Below are 20,692 nucleotides of genomic sequence, written 5' to 3'. Positions count from 1 at the left end.
TTTACCTGACTGTATGCGCATTACTCTTCTTGAATAAAGCTAAACAAAAACAAAAAACGGGTGGATGCGGCCGGTTCGGGTAACGCAAATGACACCACTTCCATACTGAATGAATCAGACGAAGTAGGAACAAATATCTGTCTACTGTGCGCGCCTACTGAATAGTAGGTACTAAACAGTATACAGCACGGATAGTAGGTACTGTCTACTGACTACTGACAGATTGAGTAGGTACTTGGTAATTCAGATGCACCCCGTGTCCTCATTGTGTTTTGGGGCAGCAAGACGCTGGCTGCGAACTCAGGATGAAGCGTTAGAGCGCTGAGAAGAAAAGCGCTGCACATGAGTCCTGTTTATTTTATTATCTGTTTTGATTTCATAGAGGCTAAAAGTTATTCATCATTAGAGGTGTGACTGATACGACCTGAGCGGGGGTGTAGCTGTTTGTCAGGAGGCTTAAGGCCAAGTTCTAAAATCAGGTCATCGTTTGAAGGGACTCCTCCCACAGCAGCACTCGATTCAAGGTTAGCAACAATAACTGGAATTAAGAGTGCTCCTTAGTGCAGACGTTTCTTCTAATGAATAAAGTGAAAGATGTTAAAGATCGTCTAAACAAGTCAAAGAAGGACGATGAAGTGAATTCTGAAACTCTCTCTCCTTTGTTTTGGTCTTGTTCACAAATGCACCTCAAAGCGGGAGACTTGTTGGACCTGAGAGGGGGGAGAGGGGGAAGGGGGGGAGGGGGGTGAGCAGAAAAGAGTAGGAAGCAGCTGTACTATGAGTCCACAGATCGCACCTGTAGAGTGACATCATCATCCCACCCACTCGAGGACTATTCATGAATACTTCCTGCAAACGTTCTCACACCGACTTCACGCTGAAAATGTTCTACGGGGGAAAACTTCAGGTAAAGTCAGGGTGAAAAGTTCAACCACACATTCACACACACAGAGCTCAGGAGGTTTGTGAAGGTGCGGGGTCACCTCGGGTTCAACAACGACTTCTACCTTTCGGACTCAGAGATCCAGAGGAGTCTTTGCACACACACTTTAAACTTGACCGCAGATCGATTCATGGTTGTTGTGAGATTCACGATCCCCCCCCCACCCCCGCCTCCTCTCTCTAATCTCTTTGCTGGTTTGAAGACTTGATTGAATTCCGGTGCGGCCGGATTCAGAGGCTGAGACTCCAGATTAAACCGTTTAGCGACAGCACAACATGTCTCAAATATTTATTCTATTTCCCTCTGAAAATCCATTTGGAAAAGGCATTCATGGCAGAATTTGAGAGGATTATGTTTGGTGAGCAGCCTTTTCTTTGTCTCTGTGAAAAGACGGAGCAAAAACACGGGGATCAACACTTCACCAAAGCGCTCTCTCTCTCTCTCTCTCTCTCTCTCTGGTAACATGAGGGCGGCGGGCTGGAGCTGGCAGCCCTCTTTGTTTCTTTGGTTATCAGTTGAGCATTTATTTTGTCTCTGCTGTAATCCCCCCCCTCTTTATCATCATCCATGGGGGAGGATGAAAGAACTTCAGCCATGACCCAAATTCACAGCAAGGCCTTGAGAGACATAACAATACCACCGCTTATAGAAAAGCCCTTAATTACCGTGGTTACAGGTGTGTAGGTACACTCTGCGGCGTGTAGCCGGGGAACCACGCTCTGAAAACAGTCATTTTGTGTTCTTAGTAAAACATTTATCAGAGCCAGGGGCAGCACGTCACCCTCCTCGGGCGTGTGCTGAACTCATATCAGCACAGTGAAATGTGCTGGGTCGGGGGGTCTGGAGGGGTGTGATTCAAATCTAAGCAGGGAAGTGAACGAGACTTGCTTTCATACTGAGCGAGCCCCTCGCTGAGACTCATTCATCGGCACGCTGTGGTTAATGTGGCGTCTCACTGTGAGGTACCAGATGAATGTGAAACAGAAGCCACCTGGGGGGTGGGGGGGTTTAGAAAGAACCTAGAAGCTGTATTTAGGAGCGAGTGTGTTTTCAGCAGTTAATCTGGAGTGATGTTTACTCCCCGTCTCCAGCTTCAGGATTTAATCTCCTCATCTCACTGATCAAAACATTTGAACTGCAGTGGAAGACTCAGAGCCGACCCCTGAACCCCATGTCACTTAGATATCTGGATTTTTGTTTTCAGTCGCTTCACTGAACAAAGAGCAACGCAGGAGAAACAGACTTAAAGCTCCTGTGAGCAGATTCCACTCAATTCAAACAAAAGCCTCATTATGAGCCGAGTAAAAAAAAAACACCATTTATCCAGCTCTGCATCGGTCTGTAAACCTTTCTGTGTTCTAACCTCTCTCCGTTTTTCAAAAGCATCTCCAATATTGATCCTAGTTTGAGCACGTTTCTGCTCGTGGAGCTTATTAGAAACATACAGAGGCTTTTTAGGTCGGGTACAATCACTTCTATCTGAACCACTTCTCTTGCCCGCTTCCATCGCTGCAACACCTGTTGGTTTGACCTGATAACTGCTCTCATATCTGGCAAACCGAGGGGCGTCCAAAACGGCCTTGTGGGGGGTCGCCTTAAAACCGCCTACCTTCTCTGGTCCAAACAAATCCAGAGCATTCAGGAGCAGAATCTAAAGTTAGAAGGAGGACATACTGGCTGCTGCATTGTTGTCAGAGAAGCCAGCACTTCAACATAGCATGTTTCCTTAATGTCTGATCATATAGTAAGATCACTCACTACTACACATCTCACTGATCGATCCTTTAATTAATGACAACATCAACGTTTTCTATCTCTGTCACACACAAAGCTCTGCAATCACAACCTAACAAGAACATCCTTTAACATCTGCATGTGGTTGGATCAGGATAACTAGATCAAGTACTGAAAGCAGAAAGCAGAAACAGAGCGGATGGGTAAACCTGTTCAAAGATAAATAAAGTCCCGGTTTGAGACCTGAATATTCTTCCTGTGTTGTGTTTATGTGGGCAGCTCAGCTCAGATGTAAATTAAGATCGGTCGGGTTTCCCCCCATTCAGCTTACAACCTTTACAGACCTTTCTGTTTGGAGTGCACTTTCAAATCTGAAACCATCTGCTGACAAAACCTTAAAACACAGGCCTTTACATCTCTTAACCTCAACATAAACTTAAATATCCAACAAGACGATAAAACGTCTTCATGGAAATCTAATTCCACGCTGTTGTACTCTGTTGTCGTTTGCTTTTGGTTTCTCTTCAGTGTTTTCTATAAAACTCCCCTAAATTTCTCAAGATGATTAACATATTCTCCTCAAGGGGGAACCTCCGGTTTTGAAAAATGAAGTCGATACTGAAGTACAAAATCCTGCAGTTTGTCGAGTGTCCACTAGAGGCTGGCTGCAGAAACACAGGAAGTCACATACACATGACGGGCAAAAAAGCCAAAAGAGCAAACCGTTGCTAAGGAAAGAAGATGGTTGCTAGGGATGCGGCTCCAATCAAAGCCTCTGGAGGACTAACTGTGATCATATCAATGAGAGGAAAGTTAGTCCGTTTACTGCGGGAGGAAAGAGATACGGAGGAGTTTAAAGATGGTGGACGGGAGAGAATGACATCAGACTCCGACATGACCAGGCAGAAACCCTCAGTCGGGTGCTGAGTCATGAGGATCTGTAAGCTCGTCTCATCAGTGGAACATTAAACAGCAGATTCATAATAACGGCTCGTTCAGCTCATTGGATGACGGCTACAGAGTTAACCGTTGCTATGGCTGCAGCTCCAAATGTAGATCCATCAGACTGTTGGTTTAGCTGATTTCCTAGCTATGTAGCTGTGTAATAAGCGGGAAGCAGGACCCGTGACGCAAAACCTTGTCCGGGATCCTTTCTGCGCTAGAAACCTGCTCTCCCCCCAGAAAACTAAATCTGAATGACGATACCTACACATGCCTTAAGTTTAATGTCCCACATCAGACACTGCACTTGTTACAAAAGGGTTCCAAACAAGTGGGCCTTACTCCCAATTTCCACATCAGCGCCAAGCACTACGCCGTAGTTCACTGCCAATCTAGTCAATGATTGTGTTTCCACAGCGAGCGCCGCGGTCCGTCTCCGGAGCGTGCCAGTAGCGCCACTACACTCTGAGAGTCTATTTTCAACGGAGCACGCTTGCAGGCACACGTCAAGCTGGACAATCAGATCGACCCAGACAGGAAGACAGACGAGGAAATGCACAGAGCGTCTGCTCAATTTCAAAATAAAACACAACATACAGACTCCTGATCGTATATTCCATCACTTTATCAACATGACGTCAAAACATAGTGAACAACAAATCATCCTCAGAGAGACAATGTTGTTTTCTACATTCCTACGCGATCTTCTAGTTCTCCTGTGATGTGTCTGACGAACTGCAGAGTAAGTGGAAAGTTGGGGTTAGGTTTCATAAAGGTGGCAGAAAAACATCGCCCCCTCAATCTATCAGAATGAGAGACAAACATCAACTGGAGTCAAAACAAAAGACAAGTGGGAGTCAGTGAGCAGACGTGGGAATGGAAGGAGTCACAAATGTCTGAAAGATAGAAATGTTTTCTAAACACACACACCTGAGATTTCCATCCAATAGGAAACACTGATGGTGTCGACTGTCTGGAGACAAACAACCAGCAGGGAAACGCCATCCTCCCTCTGAAGCCTCCCGGCCCAGCTGATCGTCATCGTCAACCAGCTGAGGGAGAACGTCACAGGAGCAGTCGATAGCTCCTGATGAGCGAGGAAACCTGAGACCTAGTTCATGGGAATCAATCCATACCACTATACATAACCCCTTACTTGACAGGTGCTTTCTTTCTCTCAGCCTTTGAGAGTGACTTGATCAGGAGGAGCGAGATAAGAATCATTAATCATCAGACAAACATGATGGCCTTCAAGAGCCCGGGGAAGTACACTCAGGAAGTAAAAGAACGTTGCTGCTCATGTTAGCGTCTATTCTAAAGACCATTTGGACACCGACCCCGCCAATTTACTCGCCGTGAATTTTCCTGAATATTTCCTGCTGCGTTTGTACATCAGCGTGCACCAACCTCATGCAGAAAACATCGTAGGGGGCTGGCAGGAAAAAAATCTCTGTAAAGTCGAGTGAAAATTTCTACTGTTTGCAGCTCACCCTGAACATTTCAGGAAGTTTTCAGGAGTTTAATGGAAGCTCTGTGAGTCTTTAAACACAGAGTCTGAACGCAGCTTTAAGAGTGTAATCCTTTCTGTCAAGAACGAGACCAGACTCAGTCCAACATGGTGGCGTTATTGCTTAAAAACAAATCTATGCGGCGCTAGATCGTCTTGGACATCTTTCAAATGCATGCATCGATACAAATCTAACAGAATCTATGAGGTCGCAAAGCTGTGTTTCACCTGCAGTTCATGATATATCCAATAGGCGGCAGTAGAAGCCAAACTACACGATGCAGCGCATGCTTCAAATCGAGACTAACAAGCGTGGATGAGAAACTCGACCCAACTCCAGCAAAAACTGAAAGCAAAGATTTGGGGAGCATATCAGTTTTGTGCAAACAAGCTACGCATAAAAACAAGTTAAACTTCAGCAGCAACACGACCAACATCTGTTTCTCTACAACGAAGAACAGCTGTTGTGATGTGAATTCTCCGTAGGACATGTCTAAAAATCAACGTGTATCCCGATACGTATCATATCGCAGAGTTCTGGGGGAAAACCGCGCCCTCTTACTCGTGGTGTCCAAATCGTGGACATTCTTCAGGTAGGAGTCACCATGTTTGTCCTCCCAGCAGCACTTTTTCTTGACCATCTCAAGATTTGTGGTTTTGTTGAATAGTAACTTTAGATCCCAAGCCCTGGGAGATGCACGCCGTGACTCATCTCTGTGTTCATTTCTGCTGACTTAGCGCTGATCCAGGCTTCATATGAAGAAGAGTGGGGGGGAGATAATTATCGCGCTGGGGATGAAGTCATCTCTTGAACTTCTCCTCAAGTCATCCTCCGGTTAACTCTAAGATTTCAACACAGTCATCCATTCAGAGAGAGCGGTCGCTTCAAAACATGTGATTTACAGATGCATGACTTCATGTTTGATTATCGGGCAGCCACACATTGAGCTTCTCCAAATGACCGCATGAACAGATCACTATCAGCACCACTGTTGTTGGTTTTCAAAACACACACTGCCCACCATTGAGCTGCGTCGAATGGCTGATGAACCCCAGGGCTCCACAGATTGACGTCAGGAATGTTGGAGGCTGCAGACGTCAACAAACGGCCATCAATGCAGCGTTCAAAAACAAAAGGTTACAAGACAGGAGGGGTGAGGTGGGGGGGGGGGACAAACTGTAACTGACACTGACCACCTGACCCCTCCACCCACCTGATGGTTTAACCAGACACAACAACATCACACCTCGGAGCATCGGGGTCAAACAAGCCCGGGCCTGTCGCGGTTTGACCCTGAAATACCAAGAGACGCCGCGCAGCCGAGTCCCAAAGCTTCTGCAAACACCAACGCAGGGGGATCCAGAGCTAACGCACACATCTTCTGCCACAGTTCAGACGAGTTCAGTGTCGGAACAAGGAAGTGCGTGACCTACTTCTCACATGTTTGTCACCCAGTTTCATGGTTTCACGTCGCCCTGACGACGATCAACAACAGGACAGAAAAGGAGCTGAAAAGGTCTGGAAGTTGCCTCGCTTTGTCTCGTCCAACGACTCCGTTTGTAAATCAACAAGTGCAGAAGGATTCAGGTTACTGCAGCAGGGCGCTAACTTCTTATAAGCACTGTGATAAACTAGTCAAACATGTGGTCACCTGCAGGTTTAACCTAAACCACAGTCTTAAACCAGAGACGGCGTCCTGCAGGTAAAACAAGACTCAAGCTTGAAGAGATTCTTTAAGTTGAAGTTTTCTTGGCGTAATGTGACAACAGGAGTAATTTGACATCTCCTGGCATTTTTTTTTCATTTGTTCTCAATGAGATAGCGTTTGCATAAAAAAAGGCGCAGCGCCCAGCATCCTATTTCTGTGCGCTTCTACTTGAAAACCAGTAGAGCGCCGGTGACATCACTGGCGCTCATTTCAAAGTATTTGATATTTCCAGTATTTTTGTCTCCTATAGATCGTGTCGCGTACCCACATCCTCCTCGCTCTGTGTTTGATCCAAGACTGTGATAGCGGGGCCGTCATTATTATAAAGCTTATCATCTAGACCAGTGGTTCTCAACTGGTGGGTCGGGACCCAAAAGTGGGCTGCAGAGTTGTTTTCAGTGGGTCAGTAATGTGTGACTGTTAAAAAGTCTCTAAAGTTCTTTTTTTTTTTAAACAAATGTGTTTCATTCAGTTTCTTTGTTCTATCACACTTTGTAACGGCTGAGGCTGAGAAATCTGACCAGTTTAGAACCACAGATCTAAACAAAGTATGAGGGCAAACATCCTCGGCCTGATGCTCAGAGTGAAACGATCTCAAATACAGAACATTTAGGCAAAAGCAACAGAGCAGCGACCTCATACAGCGGCGTTTGTCGAGAGACAAGATGCACGTGAAGGTCTTTGATTCTCAGTGCACAATCTCTTCATCCAAGTGCATGTCCGAGTGCACAGTCAGCGCTAGTCTGCCTGAAATAAACACCTGGTGGTCACGAGGCCTCCAGGCAGAAATCTGTCTGACCTAAACACAGCCAAGTGATTTCTTTATTCATGTTTTCCTCGTGCACTTTTGAGTCCATGCAGAAGAAATTCAGAGTAAACGAAAGTCCTTATTTCTTCTTTTCTTTGGACTCTTTCACTTTCATTCTGATATGCAAACAGGAATCAAAAGAAAAGAAAAATGAAGAAGCATACAGGCATGTTGAGGCCTGACGGGTTTGAAGAATAACTGAATGTGTGCCAGATGAGGAGTGCCATGTAAACACTGCCTGGGTGCAGTATTTATTCCTGGACTAAATGTCCTCCTACTTCCTTCCCGTCTTATAACAGGCTGGGAATCTTGGTGGGAACATTCACTCCCCTCCCAGGCTGAATGCTTGCATTGTTACTGAACTGTTCTTCCCCCTGAAAAACAAAACATGGAAAGACTCCGATGACCTAATGAAGGGTCAACAGCCTGCTGCAGAGTACACAGTGTGCTGAGAGAGAGAGAGAGAGCAGACGGTTACAGCAACCCGAGCAGAGCGAGGACACAGAGCAACACTGAAACATCAAACTGTAAACTAAGAAGATTTTAATCTTCTGTACCCTCACAAAAAATGCAAGAATACGTACCTTCTTGTTTCAGTGAAAATATCTTAAAGCTTTTTAAATTAGTTAGTATAGAAGTGATGTTCAAAAACTGGAAACAAACGCTTTTTAGTTGGACTTCTCTAGCTTCAACTTCAGAGAAAGAACACTACTGCAGGAGAAGAGGAATCTAAAATGATGAAAGCGAACAAAAATCGGTGAAAACATGCACCAAAGCTGCACCGATTAGCTCTGAAAATATTACTGAGGTGGTCAAAAGGAACCAAAACAAAGACTGAAATTAATTATTTCCAAATCTAGCTCCAACCCGACATCTAAATCATCTAGCTGTTGTTGTTTTCTATGTTGTCCTTGCTGTCGTCAACCGAGCAGCAACCTCAGATGTTGAAAATTGAAGCCAATGCAGAAGTGTGAAAAAGGGGCGGCTGTGGCTCTTGGGGATTTGATCCCCTGCTCCTGCAGCCATATGTTCAGTGTGTCCTTGGGAGAGACACTTAACCCCAAGTTGCTTCTGCTGCTTCGTCCGTGGCATGTGAGTGGATTCATTAATACTGATGGACCATCAGGGTGTGAATGGTTGTGAAGGTAAAAGAGCTTTGAGTAGTCAGAACACTAGAAAAGAACACAAGCACAAGTCCATTTACCAAAAAACTGCAGTTCCTCGAGTGTCCACTTGAGGCTGTCTGCAAAAGCCTATCCCCGTTTAAAGGTCACATATCCTCCTCCTCATCCTCAGAGGCTCCATGTCCTATTGATAACGGTGAGAAGGCAGACTCAGAGGGCAGAACAAACACCTAGCTGTGGGGGTGTCACCCATCTGGGGGAGGGGTTACTGGCCTTTGTGATGTCATGAACGGCCTGTGTGAGCACACATTTTCTGAAAAGTGGAGCAGGCAAAAGACGGAGAGGATGGACTTTTCTCATCATTGGGTTTTTTTTTTTAGAAAGACTAGAAACACATGAGTTAGAGAAACATGGTGAAGAGGATTTTACAGAATATGTGACCTTTAACATTTGCGGCTCCACACCGTTTAAATGGTCCAGACGTAGCTGACTGTACGTCTGCCTTTGAATGTATCACCAACACCAGGCTTCAAAACACCAATGGGTGACATCAGAGAAGCTTCATTTACTTGCGTGTTCATAAAGTCTCTGCCTTTAAAGTCATTCTCTGTTAGCATCCACAAGAATACAGAGGAGTGTTTTAAAGACACAAAGAGCAAAGTGAAGTGAGCCAACTAACTATTCAAACTAACCTGTGGTCACCAGTCAAACACGCCTGGATGACTCAGCTCCAAAAAGAACATGACACACCAGCCGATGGATTCAATTTGATCTGTGATAACTGCCCAACACCACGAAGAACTCAAAGATCAGAGTTCAGACCGAGGCGTTTATGATGAATGAGAAGCCTTTGAACTATGATCTCGGACTATCTTTAACCTTCAATGCGAGGCTACTTTTCTACTCTGCAGTCAACGATGTCAATCATGAAGTTTTAAAGATGCACGCTATGAACTGGTGGCTAACAGATCCTAAAGACAAAGAGCAGGAAGCACTTCACAAACCGGGACAATAATCAATGTCAGAAATATCCTTAAAGTATAATGAGGACCCGCATGCCAAGTGAGCGAGCGTCAGACACAAAACCAGCTTGATTCCATTGTTTCCTGTATGAGCGTCCTATTCTCTTTCGTCCGTTTACATTCCTGTCGCTCAGTAGACATGGAGGAACCAGCTTTTCTCACTAACAGAGCTCGTAGACAGTGTCACAGAACTGCAAAATTACTATTACTATTCCCATTGTTAAAGCGAGTACTCGAGTAATCGTTTTGTAGTTTTTCTTTTTTTTCTGTGATTCTTTTCCCCCCACGGGAGGCCCCGCCCCCAACTATGATGTGATGCTGGCTGTATCTATTGATTAATTTGAATCTTCGGGATTTTAATAATTGTTAGTAATAGGCCTTTGTATTAGCGTTCAAATTAGGACATTTCTTACTTCAACAGACAGCAAACCTCAAATAAAAATTCACACAGACGTATCTTATGACCGTTTTAAAGGTCCCATATTATGCTTTTCTGGTTTTATATGCTCTTTAGTGTGTTTTCCATGTGTCCTGTGCATGTTTAGGCACATCTATGTGCAAAAATTCAAAGTCCGCGGAAACGCGGCTTCTCCTATGTCCTCCTGTTAGCTGTAGCATTAGCTGCATGTAACGCTCGGTTCTAGCCCCCCTCCATAAAAATGTGTCAGTCTGACGTCATTGTCAGTGTGAGATCACTGATCTAAGCCCATTGGCTCGTTATGGCAAGCCCAGCAGCTCATGTTGAAATTTCCGAGACGCGTGCTGAGCAACTGACCAATAACGACAGAGCGGATCGGCAGACCAATCAGAGCAGACTTGGCCCACGTGGGGTCTAACAGTGTGGGCTCAGCAGAGTGCAGCTGACGGACTCAGAGTGTAGAGGGAGCAAGGAGGAGCAGTACATGAAAACAGACACTTTTTTCGGACTTTAGCTATTGTGAACGTACAAAAGTAGGTACATAGATTAAATATACGAACCCCAAAAAGGGCAGAATATGGGCTCTTTAACACTTGATTATAATTAGAGCAGTGAGTGTGGCGAGCGGACGCGCACACATCAATGGGCACTCATCGCACGTTGAAGCTGTTTTGACAGCAACATTCTGTTAACAAAGACTACAGTCTGCAGTGTAGAGCACACTTTACTCTGGTAAATGAAGTTACAATAGAACAGGTGAACGATTTAAGTGTCTGTCTGTTTCATCTTTCTCCTCTGTGCGTAATGACACACTCGCTCAATCTCGCTCGTCCGTCCGCTATGAGCTATTTCTCCCTATAAGGTTGTTCCGTTTTGTAGTTATTAAAAGATTTTAAAATAATCATCTAGAATTCCAAAATATAGAAAAACATCTAGTTATGCTGCTCTGTCCTGGATGATGAAACGTCATTGGTTTGGCGGGGTAAAGCGGTAATCGCAAAGTGAAAGTCCTTCTTTTTCTGTGGACTAAAAGGACAATTTGAACTGAACTTTCGTAGCTCATATTGAATATTTCGTTTGTTTGGGACTTTTTGTTCATTGTGAATTCATAAAGGGGTAAATTAAAGGGATATTTTTGTTAGGGTAGCAGCGTACGGCTCAACAACGGACGCATTTCAGCACAGAGCCTTTATCAGCGCTTTGTTTGTCATCTGTTTTCTTTTTGCGCTCGTGCACCTGAAGTTTTATTTCTGTTTGAGTGTGCTCCTTTTTTTCTGTTTTGATTATGGTTATTTTTACAGATGCATGCAAATATCATCTGTATTCAATTCCAGGGAAAGCAAACAGGGATGCGTCCGAATGTGCTGACATCCGTTTATAGATAATGAGAGGAGGCCTTGTGTGTTATTAAAAACAGCCGCTGTAACTAAGTGTTTGCAGAGTTTTGTAGCCAGAGAGACTGCATATGCAAATATATATATATATCTATAACGACACGCAGGATATGAGCCACAGGTCAGATTCGAATCTGGACCGCTCGCTCTGAGGTCTATGCAGCCGTACATGGGGCATGCACACTAACCGCTAGGCTACCTTTACCCCAAATATTCAACTGTTACCATGACGACTACATGTCGTGGCTGAGTGGCTACACTGGAGAGGTTACATGCTAGTTTAGTGTGCGAGTTTAGATCTAAATTGAGTAAAAATTTATCTCTGAGAAGTTTGTGCGGATACAGGAAGTGGAATCAAACAGAGAGACAAAGCTGCTCGAAAAACAGGATTTATATTCCTATTTAGAGGTTAGCTCTGCCACGTGCAGACATTATTTTTTTTTACAGAGGAAAGTAGACACCCGCAGGGCTCTCTGCCTATGTATATAAAGATCTGTGTGTTCAACTAAGAGAGCAAAGACTGCAGGCCAGGATTCAGATAAATACTCTTTTTGAAGCTCCTGCAGCGGTTTCAGAGCCTCTTTGAGTTCTTGTTTTGTGGTAGTTTCTAGTTACTTCCTGTAAGACATGAAAGCATTTACTCAAACTAACTCGGCCGACATGTAACACAGAATTACTTCTAACTGCAGAGACATGGCTATCTTTGCAGCTCAGGGTCAGAATTCTAAGTATTCGCAGCTTCTAACCAGTAACAGTGCAGATGAGCACGCCTGTTAAAGATAAACTTGTGCGTCAGCTGACTTCCCAGAAACTGTTGCTTTTTTTAAAATAAAGGGGCGGTCTGTTGCCACGAGGAAGTAGAGAGGCTTACAGCCAATAATGATGACTCTAAGCTCAAGTTACCAAACTGAAGTAAACTGCAGCAGACTGGTTCTGTGGGGGAAACTTCGCTATGTAGAAAGCTTTGAGCAACAAAATGTGGTGAAATGGGGTTAGCCCAGATCTTAAAGGAGTCTGAAAAGTTTTCTCTGCATGTTTTTTTTTTTAAGTTTTGTAACTAAACAAACTTCCTTGTTGGAGCCAACAGGAAGTGTGCAGAGAGCTGGGAGCTGCATGCACAGAAACTCAACATGGGTTAGCATGCTAAGCTAACACTGGGTCCTGATTCATACTTGTTTTCTTCTGGGTTGGGCAGTGATTAAGCTCGATACAATCAATACTGCCCACACAGTATCTGAATGTGAAGTATGTTTGCTGACAATACTTTTAAAACCGCTCCTTAAAACGCTCCCATGATAGGAATGCGATCACCTGCCCGAGGGTTTCTGATAGCTCTCCAGTTTACTGCTCTGCAGAGCTCACACTGCTACATTTGACACATTTATTTAAAACTGAAGGGTTTGCATGTTTAAATCTGTTGTGCTGCATTTTCTGTTAAAAGCAGTCTCAAAACGTCTCCCTGTTGCTTTGTGCATGGGTCTGTGCAAGTGTGCCAGCTGTGTGTGTGTGTGTGTGTGTGTGTGTGTGTGTGTGCGTCTGTGCTGCTGCAGGAATAAGTTAAGAGACCACAGGGCCTGGATTTGAGGAATGTAAAGCTGCTTGCACAAATCTCAAATTTTCCGGCTGAGCTGCATGTGTGAACGTAAACAGCTGAATTGTCCACTCCGACTTTGCCCGGAGTTTTTCCTGCCAGACTCCATCCTATATTTTCCGCAATAAGTCAGAATGAGCTGATGTGAGAACCCAGCAGGAAAGATTCAGGAAAATTCACCTCGAGCGAATGGGAGGAGGTGATGGCGTTTCAATTCTGTGACTGTCTGCAAGCCACCGTCATGAAGCAGTTTCACTATTTTTTCTGTTTGTCACTTTGTTCTTTTTCACTCTTCTGTTGATATTGTGAATGTCTCAAACTACACGTAGCATTGATATAAAGGCAAATATTCTCATTGTAGTGTCATATATCAGACTTTGTTGCTTTGCCCGCCACCATGCTTTCTACATCACGCCTTGCCTCCTGAGACCCCGCCCCCTTTCTGCTGTCCATCAGGGAAAGTCTCCTGCTGTGAGGGACATGTGTGAACAAGCAACTCAGGAAGATTTCAGAAGCAGTTTGCCTGAAACGTGTGAAAGCAGCATACAGGCCCGATCACAGAGAGACGCATCACCACAGTTTTCCTCTGGTACAACGTGCTGGCTTGGCGCTCTTCTCTTCTGCTCCATTTTTTAAAGCGTTTTTTTTTGTGGCGTGCATTAAAGTTAATAAATGTTCAACCTTTCAGCTCTCGTCAACGTCACTTTCAGCCAAAGCCTGCAATCAAACCACGTAGGCTTTCCCTCCTCGCCGAGGAACAGAGGAGCGGGGAGAGCTCTACGTTTTCTCGATTCCATTTCTTCCCCACTTAGTTTTTTGGTTTGCCCGTATTCACAGCCCTGCTCCACAGGCGCTCCCAGCTGTTTGTTCACCCAGATGTGCTCAAGTGCTGTTTTGGAGTTTTTGGAGCGGCCTGAACCTAGAGCGAGCACCTTTGTGCAATCGGGCCTGAAGTCGGTTGTTTGGATTGTTGCAAAGCTATGTCATAGAAGTCGACTATTTTAAAAATGTAAGACTGGTTCTGTTTTTTGTTTTGTTATCCTGAAAAGATCCGAGTTTACTTCTCCATGAAATGACCACAGAAATGATTTCAAAAGTTCTCTTTCTTTCCCACAGCTTCTTCATTGAACCGTTTCTGTTGCTGTGAAAGGTAAGTGAACACCGCACCGAGGGGAACATAACCCTGATGAAATGCAGGGACTGCAGAAGAAAATTAGCCTGCATGGCTAAATCTGGCACATTTACATGTGTGACTTTGTTGCTCTTGTTAATTAATGTTCATTGTCCCTTTTAAATAAAGAAATCTAAAAAGAAATGATCTACAGTTTAACCGCTTTGTTTACAGCTCCTTGTGCAGGTTTTAGTTTCAGTTTGAGGCACATTACTGAGGCCAAAGGGGAGATTACTTTGAGGGGTCTAAGCATGTCTGCAAGTTGACTTTTTCTTTCATTTCAATAAAGCACCCATGGTTAGGTTTCAGGAATTCTCGATTTTTACTGCATGTTTTCTTCTCAGCTGTAAGCAAGCGGAACTCATTTTTTAACACGCTCGTTCTGCTTATTTTAATCATTAACAAAGTGTAATTTATAAAGTTGAAACAAGGAGTTATTTATCTAAAATCTAGATTAAATGTTAATCCCTGAAGTGGGAACTTGCTGGAGGAAGCTTGGAGATGGATGGATGATACTTCAAACCTACTTGCTGTACGCTACATTTAGTCGTTAGCGGGGAAAGAAACCTTTAAGAATCACCGCATAAAACAAGTAGTTTAAGTTTAAAAAGTACAAACAAGAGGATGAGAGCAAAGAGCCCAATCCAAGCTTGATCCAAAGGCAACTGGACTTGTGAAGACGTTTCACCTCTCCTCTGAAAGGCTTCTAACTCTAAACTGGCTGAAGAAGCCTTTCAGAGGAGAGGTGAAACGTCTTCACGAGTCCAGTTGCCTTTGGATCAAGCTTGGATTGGGCTCTTTGCTCTCATCCTCTTGAGGTCCTGGATGACTGAGAACCTACACAGACAAGATTCCCATTCTTCCATTGGCAGGGGCACGTCCAGACCTTTTGGACTGGGGCCCTGACTTGTGCAGGGGTGGCCTGAAGTTTGTGTGCACACACATGAATGAAGAGCATTTGTTGACCCATTCTGTCTGCACCAATCACATCGACTTTTAAGTAACACAAGATAATGTCATCATAAACTTCTTCTAAGCTTAATTCTTCAATGATAAAAAACAATATACAAGTCCAAAGTCACAATTTAAAGTGTTTTAATGACTGCAAACAAACTTCTGCAGGCTGAAAACTATGAGCTGCATGATGCAACACAGCTTGAATAGTGTATTTACAACACACGTCCCAGGATTTTGGGGTGGCTAATAAGATTTCAATGTTTATAGCTTGATATGCATATCTGAGAGATTTGTGTGGTTACGAGGATCCGCTCCTGTGCAGTGAAGTCTAAATGATCGTTTTGTTCTTTGCATATCTCAGGATACTGACCCTTCCTTTGTTTCATAAAACCACATAACAATCTTTAAGTTACATCATTTAGACTTCCAACACACGAGGTGAAGGAGAAAATAATGTATGCACAAACACTTAAATAATGTATGGCTCTAATAAGCCAGCTCCCAACTTCAAGGTTGTTCAGAGCCCGATGCATATTCAGCCCCAAGACACCTCTGTGCTTTCTGCACCCCCCAATCCACCAGTGGATGGTGCAAACAGCTGAGGAGGATTGCCTCAGCTTCAATTCCCCCTAGTGCAGCAGGATGTTCTTCACAATGAACTGTGCCAGAGTAACCTGGGTGGTGGAGAACATCATTAGCAGCAGGAGAGGACACGGGGAGGTCTGCTGTGAATCGTCACCATGGAGAGGAGCTCTACTCCATTTCCTCCTAAGGCCTCGATGAATGTTGTGTTTGCGCTGTAACCCGAGACGACGGGAGGATCTGAACAAACAAGGGTGCAGCTTCACAGCAACACCAGGGGTCCCGCTGACTGAGGCCTGACATGGTTTAGGCTTCAATTTTAGGGTTTAAATGACTTAGAGGAAAGTAAGTGTAAAAATATTCCTGTTTATTTACACAATGTTACACTCCACAGATAGAACAATCTAAAAACCTTCCTAACTGCACATAATAAACCATATCAACAGTTAAGGACCCAGTATTGTAGTTGATTACCTCACCAGACAGCAGCTAAAATCTACCAAGGAAGAAGACAGTGTTTTAACATTTTTAGAGGATGTTGTGAACTGTTTTTTACCCCCGTCTCACAATCTCCCTTCTGCTGCTTTGCACCAGCTCTTTGCAGATAACAAACCCCATCTCGCAAAGAAACTGCAGATGCAGCTGAGCCGCTCAGTGTGGTGGAGGCACGGCCACAGCTTCGGCTTATTTCTAGGAAACTGCAGCTGTGGCTCTTTTGGGGGGGGCGTGGTGTGAAAAGACATCAAAGGCCAAAATGTGCATGGGTGTTAAAGTTAGTTTAGAACGAGGTCATTCATTTTATACCAACAGAACCAGGATGAGTGCATATGTGACCTTGCACTCCTAACAGAAAGACCATATCAGAAAGGTCAAATGATTTTTTTTTTTTTTTTATTGTTTCATACAGATTTGGTAGCTTAAAACTGGATCTGAACTGTTGTGCGCTTCCCCTTCTCTCAGAGGAAAATTCATTTTCCACATACTGTTGTCAGCCTTGGTGCAGGCGACCAACACAATCTGCATCCACTCGACTCGCAGTCCTTGTTCACTTCTTCCATCAGACTCAAACTTTCCAGCCTTCTGACGGAGCAAATAAGTCCTGCATGTGGTTTGCCTTCGTCTCTTAGCGCAGATCCAAACATTTTCATAACAAGGAAGTAGCGCTACACTCATGCAAATCAACCCCTCCTCTCCTCCTCTCACATGGTGGAGGTGTCCATACAAAAAAAGGTCCAGGGGTTATGAATGGGCTCAAAAGAAAAGGGCTTCATGACTGCATGACACGACAGCTTCAACCTTCCTGCCCTGCCCTTACCAACACCATCAGCACAAGGGATTGGTGATTTAAAAAAAAAAGCAATCAAGCAGAAATGCTGTTATCTGACTGCCAGTAACCACTTTAATTGTCTAGGAACACATTTTACATTTATTATAAAAATAAATTTCTTTGTAAATTAAATAAACCTAATTGTTGTTGCTGAAAAGTCAGTTGATGTTGAAAAGTCTTATTCTTAGGCTGGGTGTGAGGGAGTCCAAGATGAAAAGGTGAACAGCTGAGGAAGAGCCGCTGCTTCAGTGTCCTTTGTCTCAAGTCCAGGATGTGTTAAAGTAAGTCTCTGAGTGTCCATAAGTTCACCTGATCAACAGGGCCAGCGTTGCCCCGATTCCTGCGAACCCAGCAAAAGCCATGAGTGTCGTCCTCACTGTGGACTCTGGGTCTGCTACTCGAAAGAACTCGACAAAGCCGTCCTGAAATAAATGATGGGAACAACACATTAGACTCTGAGGTCAAAGGCTTGTGCTCGCTTGACACGTAGGCTTTGTTGCACAATGAGAGCAGTTATGCAACCCTTTTTTTCCACATCCTGTCATTCAGCTCTTAGTCATAGCTTACCCAGGCGTTGTTTTTGACCAGCCAGTCCCGTTGGTCAGACAGCAGGTACATGGAGATCTCCTGCCCCACCAGCTCCACACAGTGCCCCCTGCCATTCTCCTTCAGGTATTGAGACACAACCGCTCCAAAGGCGACCAGGCTGGCGATCCTGCCCCAGTTTGTTGTTCCATCTGCAAAAAGGCTCTTTGCCACAGCGCTGACAAAACTTGCATCGTCCCCTCTGTCTTCCAGTGACAGTTTGTTGATCATACCTACCAAAAAACAAAACAAGATTTGGATCAGGGATCTTACCTCGTTTGTACATGAATCAATACACAACAATGCACTCTTCTGATTCAGCTGCAGAGAAACCAAACTCTAAACTAAATATTAATAAAACCCTTAAAACCAGTTGAGGAAATATCCTGAAATGTCAACACAGTTAAATTACTTTTTTATCTTCTTTGAATGGGATATGAGCGCCTGCAGCTATTTTACTTTAATTTGATTGTATCATGTGCTTTGTTGATTAATGTCTTGTGAATGGAGGGCCGGGTTACATGAAATAAATACATTAAAACGAGTTGTGGTAGAATACAAAAAAACAAGCCAGGTTTAATATTAAGTGACCATTTTGAAAGCATTTCTGTATAAAATAGTCCCACTTTTTCTTAGCATTTCTCCTCCTTTAGCCCTATAGACCCTTATTCGTAAATGTATACAAACATCTAACATCCACATACATAACTTTGATGATCATTGTGCATCTTTTTTTAGAATTAAAATGCTTCCTTCTTGTCCAAACATGTTGTCTGCTGTAAGCATTACTTATGTTAAATATAGCATGTATCATACCAAGTCACTTGGTAGGTTTGTCACTTTATCTTGTCATTCTCTGCAAATACTGTCTCAATTCCCCCCAGTTAACTTCATCATTCATTTTGTACTGTATATACCCCCTGTTTTTATTTTTATTTATCTTAAATATTCTGTTTAATGTGTATTTTTGAGCTTACTTGTCTGTGCTGCTGTACCGCCCGAATTGCCCCTCTGGGGGATCAATAAAGTATTATCCTATCCTATGTAGCTGAAAATGCTACAGCTATGGATTTCCCCACACACACACACACATGAATACATACCATTGTATGCGTATCTGTGTTTCGCCAGGACGTTCTCCACGACTCTTTTCATCGTTGATAGTGCACTACTTTCATTCCAACCAGGTTTTGAAAGCCCAGTATGCTCTCTGAGGAAGCCGCTGATGAGTTGCCTGGTGTCGCTCTCCAGGAGTTCGCCCCCAGTGGGACAGCTGGAGACTTCGGTTTCACTGTCCGGCTCCGGGGTGCACGGCAGCGAGCCGTCTTCGATATCGTCGCTGCCCTCCCGAAGCCCTTTTATCGCTGGAATTTTTTTCCCCGAGTTAACAACCAGAGCCTTTGGCCGCTTGGGGGTCTCATTCGACCCGACATTCCCATTTTGTGAGGCTAAAGAGGATCCCATCGCTATTTGTGGAGAGGACGCTTCCGGGCTGTAGAGCATCGGTCCCTCCCCGACTCCATTTTGTGGCATCAGAAAGCTCACGACTCCGGTAGATACGCTGACCGCCGTCCGCTTCATGCTAATGATATCCATATTGATCACTTGTTTGAAATTACGCTTACAGTTACTTAATTTCCGAATTAAACTAGGCTCAAAAACGAATTAATGCTAGCTTGTGTTGGTTCAAAAATAGCTAGCTTAGTCCCTAACGGTTACTTGTTCTACATTGCAGGTCGGTTGGTGAACGGAAGTGGAGATTCGAAGAGCACTCGCTTTATATATGTTCGAGCGTCAATGCGTCATGCGTCTTACGTCACCATTTACGTTCGTCCGGTTCGTCCTCAGACTTCCCCCAAACAAACTGTTCTGGTCGGATTCACAATAGTTCCCATATTTTATGTTTTACGTATTTATTTTCCTGTTGTCGATATAATTTCCGTACCCTGCCTTTTTTTAGTTATTCCGGAAACACAAAAAGTTTAAATATTTTATGAAATCAAACGATGAAAAACGTATCCTCGAGCGGCTTTGTCCGTTGTTTATTACGCAAAAAATATTATTATTATTTTTTAAACATATTTTCATATTTAATATTTCCTGTGATTATTAACAGTTCCTTATTATTCTTATTAGGCTATTATTTATTTTAATGGCTGTTTTTCCCTTTGTCACGATGCTTTTGATGTCGTGTTTGAGCCACTTTAAACATCGCTTTGTTGCGACATAAATAAACTTGCCTTACTTTTTAAGACTATTAAAAGGAGGGAATCCTGATAATTACAGTGACGATTGAAAACACAAATACGTTGGATACATCATTACATAGTTTACATTACAGGGTTATTTTTGTAAATTTCCATGACATCAAAAGCGATGGTATGTGGCCTAAAGAGGAATTACCGGAAACACGCCCTCAAACCAATTAATCATACAAACCTCATAGACAGATCTTTAAAAGACTGTAATGACAAATGCTTTCCACAACAATATAATTTCATTAATTATACATATAATTAAGACTATTTCATCATTAAGTCCAGTTAAAAGGGGTGCCAAGTCACGTTTGGCTTCTGAGTTTTCCAATTGTTTTGTTTTTGTTTTGTGTTTGTTTGTTTGTGTGTGTACTTTTTCGCACTGGATACAGCAGAAGATAAATTATTGAAGTGAGGACCTTTCTTTGTCCCGAGGCTCTGTTTTGAGAAGTTGAGTTAAAACAAAGACAGATGTCCCTTTAATATCATAAAACTGTTTGAATTCAAAGTAGAAGAGAACTTGTGCTCAGCAGCATTTGTGTTGTCATCTGTAAAAAGGTCCCTTGTCTCCTTTATTTTGATAAATGGACTTCCGTCTTTGACACATAAAATAAAAGCAAATG

General features: G+C 43.6%; 1 protein-coding gene across 1 annotated transcript; it reads right to left on the bottom strand.

Annotated features, from left to right (window-relative positions):
- Positions 1-16,248: 16,248 nt before the first annotated feature.
- mcl1b (MCL1 apoptosis regulator, BCL2 family member b) lies at positions 16,249-19,581 on the bottom strand. Its single transcript, XM_061049776.1, has 3 exons — positions 18,918-19,581; positions 17,797-18,047; positions 16,249-17,651 (listed from the first exon to the last, which is right to left on the bottom strand). The coding sequence occupies exons 1-3, from the start codon at positions 19,408-19,410 to the stop codon at positions 17,535-17,537; spliced, it is 861 nt and encodes a 286-aa protein (XP_060905759.1). The 5' UTR covers positions 19,411-19,581; the 3' UTR covers positions 16,249-17,534.
- Positions 19,582-20,692: the final 1,111 nt, after the last annotated feature.

The sequence above is a fragment of the Labrus mixtus genome, chromosome 11 (assembly GCF_963584025.1).
Source record: "Labrus mixtus chromosome 11, fLabMix1.1, whole genome shotgun sequence".
In the NCBI taxonomy this organism is placed as follows: Eukaryota; Metazoa; Chordata; class Actinopteri; order Labriformes; family Labridae; genus Labrus; species Labrus mixtus.
This window is presented reverse-complemented; position numbering and strand designations above follow the sequence as displayed.

Bases quoted from the DNA above. Each gene is read 5' to 3' on its own strand.
- mcl1b (XM_061049776.1), bottom strand. From the start codon at position 19,410: ATGGATATCATTAGCATGAAGCGGACGGCGGTCAGCGTATCTACCGGA. The intron at 18,048-18,917 runs GTATGTATTCAT...GTTTTTTGGTAG, and splicing joins ACACAGATACGCATACAATG to GTATGATCAACAAACTGTCA. The intron at 17,652-17,796 runs GTAAGCTATGAC...CATTTATTTCAG, and splicing joins TGGTCAAAAACAACGCCTGG to GACGGCTTTGTCGAGTTCTT.